The sequence below is a fragment of the Palaemon carinicauda genome, chromosome 17, assembly GCF_036898095.1.
Source record: "Palaemon carinicauda isolate YSFRI2023 chromosome 17, ASM3689809v2, whole genome shotgun sequence".
In the NCBI taxonomy this organism is placed as follows: Eukaryota; Metazoa; Arthropoda; class Malacostraca; order Decapoda; family Palaemonidae; genus Palaemon; species Palaemon carinicauda.
The window spans coordinates 62,902,090-62,917,089 of NC_090741.1; the positions used below are offsets into that span (position 1 = coordinate 62,902,090).

A 15,000-nucleotide genomic window follows, 5' to 3' on the forward strand; every position below is an offset into this window, starting at 1 on the left:
TTAAAGTTATTATTGTTTATATGTGAAATATTTATTTTAATGTTGTTACTGCTCTTTGTTACTGTTCATTGTTAATTACTTTTCCTGCAGTTTTCTTATTTTCTTTCCTCACTGGAGCCCTCGGCCTTATAGCATTCTGCTTTTCCAACTAGGGTTGTAGCTTAGCGAGTAATAATAATAATAATAATGATAATAATAATAATAATAATAATAATAATAACTGAGAGACTCGTGAATACAACTAACTTTATTTCAGCAGACAGCGAGATTTTATAACAACAGTGTTTGTGAAAGAAGGGCACAAAAATTCAAACAGCTCGATACAAGTAGATACAGGAACGAATAAGTTATCAGTGCGAGGGGAGAGTGATAACGACAAAAAAAAAAATACATGTGCGGTACACGTGTGTATATATTTGTTTATATGTCTGTCTTTGTGTTAAGAAAAGATAGATAGATAAGGATTTTTTGCCGTATTGTGGTCATTTTTTATCTGATTTGCATGAAACTATACTCAATGTTTTTTAACGAGGCGCATTTGCACTGACTCGCAGCGCTGCCCTTTTAACTCGGAAAAGTTTCCTGATCGCTGATTGGTTAGAATATTCTTGTCCAACCAACCAGCGATCAGGCAACTTTTCCGAACTAAAAGGGCACCACTGCATAACGGTGCAAATCTGCTTCACTAAAAAGAATTGACTATAGTGCCAAAATGTGCATAATTCATTTGCATATCTTGTGATATACAACATGATTTAGTGATGTCATTACCCTTGTTAGAGGTTGGGTCAGTCAAAGGTCAGTACGATCAATGAACTTGTTATCCGACCTTAGATGACAGATGTGTTTTGGGATCCAATACTCACAACGTCATGTTTTCTTGTTGACAAAAGTGTCGGTGGCGGAGGTTTGTGCTTTACCGGGTATCCGTCTTTTTTTTTTTTTAATAGAAACACATTTTCGCCCATTAAATGGTGCGTATTGCGCTAGAAAAATTAATTATTATTTACAGTATTTCTCTCTCTCTCTCTCTCTCTCTCTCTCTCTCTCTCTCTCTCTAGATACCTTGAGAAATCTAACAGTTGCAGAAAAACTAATTATTATTTACAATCTCTCTCTCTCTCTCTCTCTCTCTCTCTCTCTCTCTCATGAACTGTTTTAATTGGATGTAAGAATTTCTTTTTGTATTACATATTTTTTGCATATTGTCTCGTTATGTATTACAATATTTTTCCTTTCGCTTTTTCAAACTATATTTGCACGTTTTGTATTTATTTTGAAGTGATTATTGATTTACATTTTATATTTATTAATCAGATTAATTTCTTTTAAACATAATATACGTTTTGCGTTTTCTTTTCCTTTTCCAATTATATTTAGATTTAATCTGTTTCTTTTTTTTTATTCTTCGTATTTGCATATTTATTTTTAGCTTAGTTACTATCTCTATCGTTATCGGTTTTGAAAATGAATTAATAATGAATAATACATTTATTTGAATGCTCTGATATATAAGAAAATATTTTTCTCTTTTTGGACCCGAGTAAGTCCGCGCTTCGATCTCTCTCTCTCTCTCTCTCTCTCTCTCTCTCTCTCTTTCTGAAAGATGTGGGTTGGCTCGTTCCTTCAAATCTAGCAGGTCTCTATCTCGACACACACGCATATATATTTATATATACATATATATATATATATGTATATATATATATATGTGTGTGTGTGTGTATATATATATATATATATATAATACCATTGTTATAACCCACAACAGTATACTTCACAACCTGATATTGATTTCAGTGCTTAGATCAGCTCAAACCCATTGGAGTTTTAATATCCGTACCCTTATTTGCCTCGTTCGATTTGAAGATTAATATCAAGTCCACTCGCTTTGTGAGATGAGCACGCGATCATAGACTTCATAAGAGGAGAAAAGCATTGGATGATTTGATATAAAGACCAGCTGAGAGAGAGAGAGAGAGAGAGAGAGAGAGAGAGTAATCAGAGATTTCATACCTCCGCCAATGAAGATTGTCATCTTATGTTCGAGTCTACGGACCAAGCTTTTCCTTTTTCATATGTCGACTCTTTAGTGATAACATTAATGACCAGAATTGCGATCTTGATTCGGATCACATCCAGTATTGAATGAATTCTTCTGGAGTATAATACCTAACTGTCATCATCATCATCATCTCCTCCTACGCCTACTGACGCAAAGGGCCTCGGTTGGATTTCGCCAGACGTCTCTATCTTGAGCTTTTAACTCAAATATTTCTCCATTCATCATCTCCCACTTCACGCTTCTTCCTCAGTCGTGTAGGCCAGTTTTTTCCAACTAGTCTAGTGACTAGCGGAGCCCAGTTGAAAGTTTAGTGAACTAATCTCTCTTGTGGAGTGTTATAGCAGGCCCAAACCATCTCCATCTACCCCTTACCATGATTATTCACAGACAAATAAGTAAAACGTAGGTCATATTATAACCTTGGCGGAGTTAATGAAGCGTTCCACGGCATTATAATTTCCCAAAAAGCATTATATTATATAATACGAGTAATAAAAATACGGTCACTTCACCCGCACGCGAGTCTACAATAACAGCTAAAGAGTCTTGTCAGTCTAATTGCCTAAACCACGAAAGTGCTTAGAATCAGCATACCGTTACTGTCATCTATCACGAGGAACGACAACGAGACAGAAACCCAACACTGTACAGTACATACAGCCCCTAGCTCATAAACATTGGACCTACAAACACCCGAGTCACAAACATTCGACCTACAAATATTCGACTTACAAACATTCGACTCACAAACTCGACTTTTTTGCGAATATTCGACTTACAAACATTCGGTTCACAAAAACTCGACTTACAAATATTCGGCTCTCAAACACTCGACTCACAAACATTCGACTTACAAACATTTGACTCACAAACACTCGACCTACAAACACTCGACTTAAAAACATTCAACCTACAAATACTCGACTCACAACACTCGACTTAAAAACATTCGACTTGCAAACATTCGACTTACAATCATTAAGCTCACAAACATTTGACTTACAAACATTCGACTTACAAACACAAGTCCAAACAGAAAAGAACAAACATAAAATAAATAAAGAAATGCTGTAATAAAACAATATAATATCATTTAATACAGTAAGCAAATCTACCTTTGTAATAACCTGATATCTATTTCATATGAAACCCGACTATTTGTTGACTTTTATAGCCTGAAATCATAGACATGGAATTCAGGTTAGGCCTCTCTTAGGCCTAAGTTTAACAAAATTCAACTTACAGGCAATTCGACTTTACAAAAAGCTTCTTTGAACCAGTAAAGTATATTGCATCATCTCTACGCCACTTTGCGCTTTGAAAGATGAAGATTGATCGCTCGTAAATTAAGCCATCTTTTTTTCTCGTGTAACATTTCTATTTAAAGTGACAAATGGCTTTGCTGGTTTTCTTTTTAAATGGGCTTCATTGAGAGTTAACTCTCTCTCTTTCTCTCTCTCCTCTCTCTCTCTCTCTCTCTCTCTCTCTCTCTCTAATACAATAAATGTAACCGTATCTAATCCACTGCTGGACAAAGGCCTCTGGCATGTCCTTTTTCATGTCTGGGATTTGGCTAGTTTTCCTTCCTGCTGGCTGGCCACTAAGGATTGGTGATGGTGGGAGACTTTAATCTGATCGCTCACAGCAAACCAACCTAGTATAGATGGCCCTGACTAGTATAGCTTTGCTGATCATGGCGATACTCAAACTCTTTCACCACGTTAAATCACACACACACAGTTATATATATATATATATATATATGTATATATATATATATATATATAGACACACAAATATATACTGTGTATATATATATATATATATATAGATAGATAGATAGATAGATAGATAGATATAAATATTTTTATTTATCATTCTTTCACATCAGTCTGAGTCCCACTTGCCTATCTGAATAACCAGGAGATTGAACGCTTGCTTGTCTTACTGTCAGATCAACTTTACTGGCGACAGGTCGTCAAGGCAACGGCGAGTCAGGGTTAATAAGTGATTTGCGCAAGTTAAGACGAAACTTTTGGCATCATTGGATACTTCGCGAAGTTTGAACGTCCTTCTCGCTCTCAGGAGTTGCTTGGCATGACGGTCGTAATACTAATGATTATGTCAACTCGGCGGTAGAGTGGACTTGTGACGTTCGCTGCGTCAGAAAGAGGACCAGGGGAAGGTCTTTTATTATTATTATTATTATTATTATTATTATTATCATTATTATTATTATTACTTGCTAAGCTACAATCCTTGTTGGAAAAGCAGGATGCTATAAGCCTGGGGCCCCTGGGCTTATTGCATCCTGCTTTATAACTAGGGTTGTAGCTTAGCAAATAATAATAATAATAATAGCCCAGTCAGGAAAGGAAACAAGAAAAAATAAAATATTTTAATAAGAATAACATTTAAATAAATATTCCCTGTATAAACTATAAAAACTAACAAAACAAGAGGAAGAGAAGTAAGATAGAATAGTGTGCTCGAGTGTACCCTCAAGCAAGAGAACTCTAACCTAAGACAGTGGAAGACCATGGTACCCGAGATTAGGGAACAATGGTTTGATTTTGGAGTGTCCTCCTAGAAGAGCTGCTTACCATAGCTAAAGAGTCTCTTCTACCCTTACCAAGAGGAAAGTAGCCACTGAACAATTACATTACAGTCGCCAAATCCTTGAGCGAAGAAGAATTGTTTGGTAATCTCAGTGTTGTCAGTTGTATGAGGACAGAGGAGAATCTGTAAAGAATAGGCAAAGGGAAAGTGAACCGTAACCAGAGAGAAGGATCAAATGTAGTACTATCTGGCCAGTCAAAGGACCCCATAACTCTCTAGCGGTAGTATCTCTACGGGTGGCTGGTGCCTTGGCTAACCTACTACCTACCAAATATACCCCGAGTATATTTGAATGACCTTTGACCTTTGACATTTTAGGTCTGTTTCGTTCAAGGGCACGGTGTTGTAGGAATAGAAATATTAGTGAAAAAAGTTATGTTGATACAGTTATATACTCATGAAATCTCCAAGGTTATTCAAGTCTTCAGAAATTGATAGATTTGAGTTTTATCAAAATACTTGTGTACGCGACCCGTCCAAAAGGATGGCTAAATATGTACACACACGCACACCTGCACATACATAGATTCAATCCTTCTCACCCTCTCCCTCTTTGCTAACACAACTCCTCTTAACAGGGTATGACTACTCCCTTTCCCCCTACCCGAGGCAAGGGTGAGACCAGTAGTTATTAGTGTTGTTTCTGAGCGTAACCGGAATATATGTATGTATATATATATATATATATATATATATAAAATCACAGATAGTTGCTCTTTATTATATAGAAGAGACGTAACAAATAATAAAACGAAAGAGTATAACTATTAAATCTATGTTTTCAAAGTGATCATTGCCAGCTATAGAGCATTCAATACAATATATAGTAGAACAATATATTGCGTTTACATTATTTCTCAGTAATTTCCATTGAAAATACCAAGAAAATAATCGAAATGATCGAACCTTTATATTCTTGAATTCTCAAAAATTAGCTGACTCAGCTTTTCATTGTATCTCGTAAAGTAAAAAAAAAAATAGTCAATAAAAGAACAGGAGACTGTTCAGTGACTCAGCGAAGGTACCTATCACGGGGATACAATAGAAGACATAAAGAAATCCCCCCCCCCCCTCAATATGACCCAATCAATGTTTCATGACCTCAATGGTCGCAGTGCCTGACCTCTGACCTTTGACATAAATTTCGTAAATCCTGTATTATAGTTTGATGTATATAACTGGCATTGTCTTCTTCACACGAGTTACTGCTCTGTAATTGTTCAGTGGCCACTTTCCTCTTGGTAAGGGTAGGAGAGACTCTTTAGTTATGGTAAGCAGCTCTTCTGGGAGAAGGACACTCCAAAATCAAACCACTGTTCTCTAGTCTTGGGTAGTACCATAGCCTCTGTACTATGGTCTTCCACTGTCTTAGGTTAGAGTTCTCTTGCTTGAGGGTACACACTGGCTCACTTCTATCTTATTTCTCTTCCTCTTGTTTTGTTGAAGTTTGTATAGTTTATATAGCAGATATTTATCTTAATGTTACTGTTCTTGAAATATTTAATTTTTCCTTGTTTCCTTTCTTCACTGGGCTATTCTCCCCGTTGGAGCCCCTGGGCTTATAGCATCCTGCTTTTCCAACTAGGGTTGTAGTTTAGCCATTAATAATAATAATAATAATAATAATAATAATAATAATAATAATAATAACAACAATAATAATAATAATAATAATAATAATAATAATAATAATAATAATATTTTTATGTTTACTAGCTTCTTCTCCCTTTTCAGATATGCGTATTAAATTCTTTGATAGTAGTATTTGTTAGGATGATTGTGATAATGAGTCATGTATATACTCGTATTATCAGTGATAATGATGATTCTGTCTATTAATAATTAGTTCTTAAAGTTTGTTCTATAACTTCCAGAGTTGCTACTATTACGTAGCTTAAAGGGAGTGAAATATTCTAAGTAATCTTAATTAAGTTGTATCATTTTGTAGCCCTAGAAGGTTTTGATTTATCTCATGGCATAGTATCTTTATTGAAAGTCATAAAAGCGAAGCAAATTGTTTAGCAAATTCTGTATTAAAAGACATAAAAAGCGAAGCAAATTGTTTAGCAAATTCTGTATTAAAAGACATAAAAAGCGAAGCAAATTCTGTATTGAAAGACATAAAAAGCGAAGCAAATTGTTTAGCAAATTCTGTATTGGAAGACATAAAATACCAAGCAAATTGTTTAGCAAATTCTCTATTGGAAGTCATAAAAGGCCAAGAAAATTGTTTAGCAAATCCTGTACTGGAAGTCATAAAATGCCAAGCATGTTGTTTAGCAATTTCTGTTTAGGAAAGACATAAAATGCCAAGCAAATTGTTTAGCAAATTCTGTTTTGAAAGACATAAAAAGCGAAGCAAATGGTTTAGCAAATTCTGTATTGGAAGACATAAAATACCAAGCAAATTGTTTTAAAATTCTGTTTTGAAAAGCGTAGAATGCAAAGTATATTGTTTAGCAAATAATGTGGACAAGATCACATGAATTCAAAACCCAGGGAAGGTTACAGATTTCTGGGAATTTACTTCTTGAGAAGAATCTGATTGAGCAAACTTTCGAAAAGAATTTTCTATGCGTTGAAGTCTCAATTACATCTGCAATGTCGCATATTTCCGTCGGGAATTGTAAGGGAAGGAGAGCATTGGTAGGAATATTGGCGTGGTAAAGGAATTGAGATTTGATGTAGCAATTTCCCATTTCTGAGAGGGGGTACCTTAACTAGGTTGGTTTGCTATGAACGATCAGACAAGTCTCCCACCATCATGGATCCGAAGCTGCCCAGCGTAGTGATGAAAACTTACCGAACTCACGGCATGACTAAGAACATGTTTGAGGCCTTTGTCCTGCCGTAGACTAGAAACGGCTGTATTTGTTGTTGTTGTTATTGTTGCTGTTGTTGTTGTTGTTGTTGTTGTTGTATCCATTTCAATTCCAAAGTATGGTAGATTACAAAGCGAACAATTGCTTCATGGATCCCACTTATTTTGAATTTTAGAAAATAATATATTTAATGAACTCGACCACAGTATTTTACATTTTATTTTATTAACCTTACGAACGAATTTAAATGCAATGAAGCATTGTTTATTTCAGATACGTTAAGAAAACATATCTCACACACAGAGAACACACTGACAAGAAACATTTCTGAACCACTCCATCACAAATATGAAGACCTTAAGAATTACGAATTTAATAACCATGATAATAATTACAATTATAGTTTTTCTTGTTTACGTGACCCGTCAAAATGACGGCTGAATATTTAGATATGCACTCACACAGATTCAACCCTTCACTACTCACTCCCTGTTTCGTAATACAACCCCTCTGACCAGGGTGTGACTACTCCTCTCCCCCCTATCCGAGGGAGGGGAAAGATCAGTATTTATACGTCTTGTTGCTGAACGTGACCCATATACATATATATATATATATATATCTTATCATATAGACATGCCTTTTTCGTCAATATGGGTAGGATGATATAATATATATATATATATATATGTGTGTGTGTGTGTGTGTGTATGTATATATATATGTGTGTGTGTTTGTGTGTGTGTTGTATATATATATATATATATATATATTTTATATATTTTATATATATATATATATGTGTGTGTGTGTGTATGCATATATGTATGTATATAACTAGACACTTGCTCTTTATTATATAGGGGAGATTTGTCGACCTAAACCTCCGAATTGTAGACTTAAAAATAAAATATCCACAAAAATCAGATCTGCAGTAAATTTTCCTTCGTGTACAAGACCCATTGTTATAATTGGTGTCTGTTCGCCTCAATAAGTTTTCCACCTTCACCAGTTAATTCTTTATGGCTTCTGGCCATTCCATGTTATTTATCCTACGTTGCTTCCTTTCATATCTCTCTCTCTCTCTCTCTCTCTCTCTCTCGTCAGAATGGCGTAGTTATCTCTCTCTCTCTCTCTCTCTCTCTCTCTCTCTTCAGAATGGGGTAGTTACCTCTCTCTCTCTCTCTCTCTCTCTCTCTCTCTCTCTCTTCAGAATTGTGTAGTTACTCTCTCTCTCTCTCTCTCTCTCTCTCTCTCTCGTCAGAATTGTGTAATTACTCTCTCTCTCTCGTCAGAATTGTGTAGTCTCTCTCTCTCTCTCTCTCTCTCTCTCTCTCTCGATGTATATACTATTTATTTATTTACTTATTTTCCACCTGTTCGCTTTATTTACAAAGGTTATTTAAAATGTAATTCCCTCGTTAAAAGTTTGAGAAAAATCTTATCAAATCAGATTAGTTGAAATTCTATTCCCGAACTGTCAAGATTTATCTATAATTTTGTAAAATAGTAATAGATAATGACGATGATTATCATAATTATCATTATTACAAAATTTCTTTCATGCCATTTTTGTAATTATTCCCTCATCTCACGATATGATAAAGAATGAGTCTCTCTCTCTCTCTCTCTCTCTCTCTCTCTCTCTCTCTCTCTATATATATATATATATATATATCCTGTCACGCTGAGCAGCAACCACTTGGAAAGCACAGTCTCCCCCAAATTGCCCAAACTGCCGTGTGGTAGTTAACAAAGGGTTCTGGATTGATAAGGGTTAAATCTTTCTGTATGCGCATATATATCTAAATATTTCCCCATCAATTTTGACTGGTCGCGTACACTAGTATTCATATAACAGCTTTCTGAATATAACTTATACTATCTCCTAAGCAGCTCTTCTAGGAGGACACTCCAAAATCAAACCATTATTCACTAGTCTTGGGTAGTGCCATATCCTCTGTACTACGATCTTCTATTGTCTTTGGTTAGAGTTCTCTTGTGTGAGGGTACACTTGGGAACACTATTCTATCTAATTTCCCTTCTTGCTTTGTTAAATTTTTTGTATTTTATATAGGAAATATTTATTTTAATGTTGTTACTGTTCCTAAAATATTTTATTTTTCCTTGTATTCTTTCCTTTCCACAGTGGGCTATTTTCCCCTGGGCTTATAGCATCCTGCTTTTCCAACTAGGGTTGTTGCTTAACATGTAATAATAATATTTATTTATCCATATCGTTCTGCGTCTCTTAATTACCAGGCATTGATTATTCATTCTTTCGAACGGCTCTTCCCCTGAGACATTGTAATCCCCGTGCGCCAGGTGTAAGGCAATAGGCCATTGAGTCAGGACTGATTGCTTTTCAATAAGTCGATGAATCGAAAAAATATTAAAAGCTTGTTGGAATAACGAAAGAAAGCCTTCCTCTCTCTCTCTCTCTCTCTCTCTCTCTCTCTCTCTCTCTCTCTCTCTCTGTAAATAATCAAGAAGAAGAATTTTATTACAATGACCATCCTAACCTCCATGAGCAAATTCCACTCATTCTTTTACTCGTAATTTATTTTTTCATGTAATTGCAATCATATGGTAATTACCATGAATATTGGCTACTGTGTATGAGACTGTTATTGTTATTAGAGGTAATTTTGTTTTTCCCTCAAAGATATTTATTGTTATTGTTTTTGTGTTTGTTTCCGCTTCCGTCCTTGTGGAGAGTAGAGTCATATTACTTGTGATAGTCATCGTAAATAGTTGAGAGTAGAGTTATTATTATTAATACTATTGTACGCGACCCGTCAGTATGAGGGCTAAATATACACCATAAACGAGGCAAAAGCATCTACATCTCAATGACCTCAGCCTCGCCACCATTCTTGTTTTCTCATCCTTTATACTCCTAAATGTTACATTCTTCTCACCCACGTATGGTCTTCAGTTCTCTCCACTTGGTCAGACCATCCCTGAATCCTGTAAACTATCCTTTTGTTTTCATTATTTTTTGTTACTACTTTAGATGTCATTTTCAAATTTTCAATCATTTTTACGCCAGGCACAACATATAAAGATTTGAACAGCTAGAAGCGTGTTTTTTTCTTCATCATTAACTATATTTCCGTCAGAATGAATTTCTTTCATACTCAACTTCAACTGGCTCTCTTGGAGGTCCTTGTCATAATTTTTTTCATCTAATATTATTTGATAGATAGGCTGGACATATGATCCCTTGATGCTGTTATCTAAGATATTTTTTTCCTTGTTAGTAACATCAAGTCAAGGCTTTAACGTCTATGAAGATCCTTGCACAGCGTAAAGTAGATAAAGTAGATAAAGTTAAAGATTCGGACCACACCAACATTTATATTTTTTTTTTTATTTGATCCTTTTGGTCTCTTAACTCTCTTCCCACCTAGCTATCCAACCCCTTTAACTTTACCTTGCTTCAGTTATCACCCGTAATTGAAGAACGCATCCTTCTTGCCAGTGCTGTATTAACTCTTGCCAGGGCCCCTAGGCTTCGAGCATTATGGGGTCCTTCGATTCCCCCCCCCCCCCCCACCTTGAATATCATGCTCTCCTTTTGTACACTATATTACAAATGAGGTAAATAATCCATTGTTTTAACATTTCAACATTAAAGAAAAAGTTGCATATTCCCGTATTTTTGGTTTGCCCTTACACATCTTGGGCCCACTAGGTTTCAGCCTAATCAACCTCAAGAATAATGTGGCTCTGCTTTTAGCCAACCCCTAAAATAAGAACTAGAAAAGCATTCTGGAAATGTAGACCTCCGTCATGACATTATTTTTCGAAACCAGCTTGCCTTTCCCAGAATCAATTTAGACCGTAGGTGTATCTGAAGTCTGTGTGATAACCATTTGCGAACTTGGGCCTAGAACTTTGGCCTAGAACTTTCAAAATTTAATCCCTTCTACTTCCCAACATAATAATTAATCCCCGAAAGCTTCACCACTCTATGAGTAAAATTGTGGCCAGGAAGTTGTTCACAAACAAACAGACAAACAGGGGCGGAAACATAACTTCCCAACTTCGTTGGCGGAGGTAATTAGAAAAAAAGGAAACTTGAACTTGGCAGTCTAATGAAACCATTCCAGAATGATTATAACCTTGCTTTCAGCTGTGACTCCATTTTAGAGAATCACATCTGTCAATTTCTTTCAACAGGAACCCCTAGAAGAGTACATCGCAAAGCTTCCGGTCTCCGTGAGGGTCATCCGGTCAGCCGTGAGGACTGGCCTCATTAGGGCGCGACTCCTCGGGGCACAGGAGGCCAAGGGCTCCGTCCTCACGTTCCTCGATGCCCACTGTGAGGCTACTGATGGTAAGTACAGTATTATTTTGATGCCTTTTTTTTTTTTTTTTTTTTTTTTTGAAAGTACAAGATATTTTTACTTTAATTGATATAGATAAATTTGCAGTAACGTGCCTAGCCTTGTACAGAGTTAACTTGAGTTTTTTTAAGGATGCCATAATTTTACTTCTCCGTAAATGACATAGATGATGCAGTTGAGAATTTAATCCATGTTCTTACTAGTGTTATGCAATGGATTGAAAATAAACAACTAAAAGTGAATTAGAATAAAAGTGAGTTTATGTCTGGTAGGAAAAAAATAATTTTTAGAAAACTTGGTGATATCCAAATTGATATTAATGACAACTTGGTCACAATATTAAGAGTTCGTGACCTTTGTGTATTACTGGACTGTAATTTATCTCTCAGTGAGTCAGTGTTCAGATAAATAATGTAGTATGAACCACTGGATATCACCTTTTGAAACATTGTTTTTCTAAAGAAACATCTGGATGAATGTTCCCTACATGTAATAGTCAATTAAGATAAGAAAAAAAAACAGCGTAAAGCTAATAGTATAATTATTTGAAATACATGAGAATATATCAGTTTTATTTTTTAGGTTTCATTGCATAAAAAATTAGTGGCAACAAAGTAAATTTCTTTATTTCGAATATATTATTTCTTCTGGGCGGGATGATATACTGTTAAGAAACCTGTGAATGAATATGTCATTACCACACCTGTATGAAGTCAGTATCAGGTTGGCACTGTTCGAACTTCACTTGGCCCATTATTCCTACATTTTGTCTCAGTCTCTTTGTTCCAAATCCATAGAACACCCTAACCTTCTCTGCAGGATGTCTCTCTCTCTCCTTATCCTAGATCCTTAGGAGTCTTTTATCTAATTCTCATTCTGGTGAGATGTTTTATTGTCATCTAGATGTTCTTACATTATTTCCAGGGAATGCCTTAATCTGCTTCTTTTAAATATTAAGGAATCGTTATAAATCTCTTTCACGTATTCATGTAGGGTGGTTTAGATTTCTCATTTCAATCCTATGGAAGTAATTTCTCTCTCTCTCTCTCTCTCTCTCTCTCTCTCTGCTTCATCTTGATATCTCTCCTACGGTTATCTTAATTTTTAAATCGTCCTCTCTCTCTCTCTCTCTCTCCCTCTCTCTCTCTCTCTCTCTCTCTCTCTCTCTCTCAATAGACTTTATAAATCACTCATTTCTGTAGGATGGCTTAATTTTCTCATTTCATTTCTATTAATTGTGAAATTAATCTCTCTCTCTCTCTCTCTCTCTCTCTCTCTCTCTCTCAATAGACTTTATAAATCACTCATTTCTGTAGGATGGCTTAATTTTCTCATTTCATTTCTATTAATTGTGAAATTAATCTCTCTCTCTCTCTCTCTCTCTCTCTCTCTCTCTCTCTCAATAGACTTTATAAATCACTAATTTCTGTAGGATGGCTTAATTTTCTCATTTCATTTCTATTAATTGTGAAATTAATCTCTCTCTCTCTCTCTCTCTCTCTCTCTCTCTCTCAATAGACTTTATAAATCACTCATTTCTGTAGGATGGCTTAATTTTCTCATTTCATTTCTATTAATTGTGAAATTAATCTCTCTCTCTCTCTCTCTCTCTCTCTCTCTCTCTCAATAGACTTTATAAATTACTCATTTCTGTAGGATGGCTTAATTTTCTCATTTCATTTCTATTAATTGTGAAATCAATCTCTCTCTCTCTCTCTCTCTCTCTCTCTCTCTCTCTCAAGAGACTTTATAATCTCCTTTACTCATTCCTGTAGGATGGCTTAATTTTCTCATTTCATTCCTATGAATTATGAATTTAAAATCTCTCTCCCTCTCTCTCTCTCTCTCTCTCTCTCTCTCTCTCTGAGTAAGTGTATAGGAGTACGAATATATTGTTCTGAAAATTGAATATGTAAGTTATTCATGTAGGAGGCTTAAATCTTCTCATTTCAATCCCATAGGATGCTTTATTCTCCTCTTCTCATTCCTGCTGAGTATTTTAAATCCTTCATTTAGTACATGAAGGATATATCAATCTCCTTTCACCCCACAGGATTAATTAATCATCCCAAAATCTCCGAGGATTTCCCTCCAAAGGATTTAATCGCCTTTTCCTTCCTGCAAGATATTGTAATCTCCTAATCCAGTAAGAGGATTAATCTCCCTATTTCACCCCCCTCAAAGGATGGTTGGAGCCGCTACTGTCGCGAATCGCCGGCGACAGGACTCGCGTCGTGTGTCCCATAATCGACATCATTCACGACGACACCTTCCAGTACGTGAGGTCCTTCGAGCTGCATTGGGGCGCGTTCAATTGGAACCTCCACTTCCGATGGTACACTCTAGGACAGAGAGAACTCGACGAACGGCGGAAGGATATCACTGAGGCTTACAGGTAGGAACTACTTACAGGTAATAGGAACTACTTACAGGTAGTATGAACTACTTACAGGTAATAGGAACTACTTATAGGTAGTAAGAACTACTTACAGGCAGGTAATATAAACTACTTACAGGTAGTAGGAACTACTTACAGACAGGTAATAAGAGCTACTTACAGGTAGTATGAACTACTTACAGGTAATAGGAACTACTTACAGACAGGTAATATAAACTACTTACAGGTAGTATGAACTACTTACAGGTAGGAACTACTTACACAAAAGTAGTATGAACTACTTACAGGTAGTAGGAACTACTTACACACAGGTAGTATGAACTACTTACAGGTAGGAACTACTTACAGGTAGGAACTACTTACACACAGGTAGTATGAACTACTTACAGGTAGTAGGAACTACTTACAGGTAGTAAGAACTACTTACACACAGGTAGTATGAACTACTTACAGGTAGTAGAACTACTTACACACAGGTAGTATGAACTACTTACAGGTAGGAACTACTTACACACAGGTTGTATGAACTACTTACACACAGGTAGTATGAACTACTTACAGGTAGTAAGAACTACTTACAGGTAGGAACTACTTACACACAGGTAGTATGAACTACTTACAGGTAGTAGGAACTACTTACACACAGTTAGTATGAACTACTTACAGGTAGTATGAACTACTTACAGGTAGTAGAACTACTTACAGACAGGTGATAAGAACTACTTACAGGTAGGAACTACTTA

At 35.8% G+C, this 15,000-nt stretch overlaps 1 protein-coding gene across 1 annotated transcript in view; it reads left to right on the forward strand.

Annotated features, from left to right (window-relative positions):
* The window catches only part of LOC137656819 (polypeptide N-acetylgalactosaminyltransferase 1-like), a 295,944-nt gene that overhangs the window by 268,728 nt on the left and 12,216 nt on the right, over nt 1–15,000 (forward strand). The window contains 2 exon segments of the mRNA XM_068391130.1: nt 11,693–11,849; nt 14,044–14,254. Coding sequence (XP_068247231.1) covers nt 11,693–11,849; nt 14,044–14,254 — 368 coding nt within the window.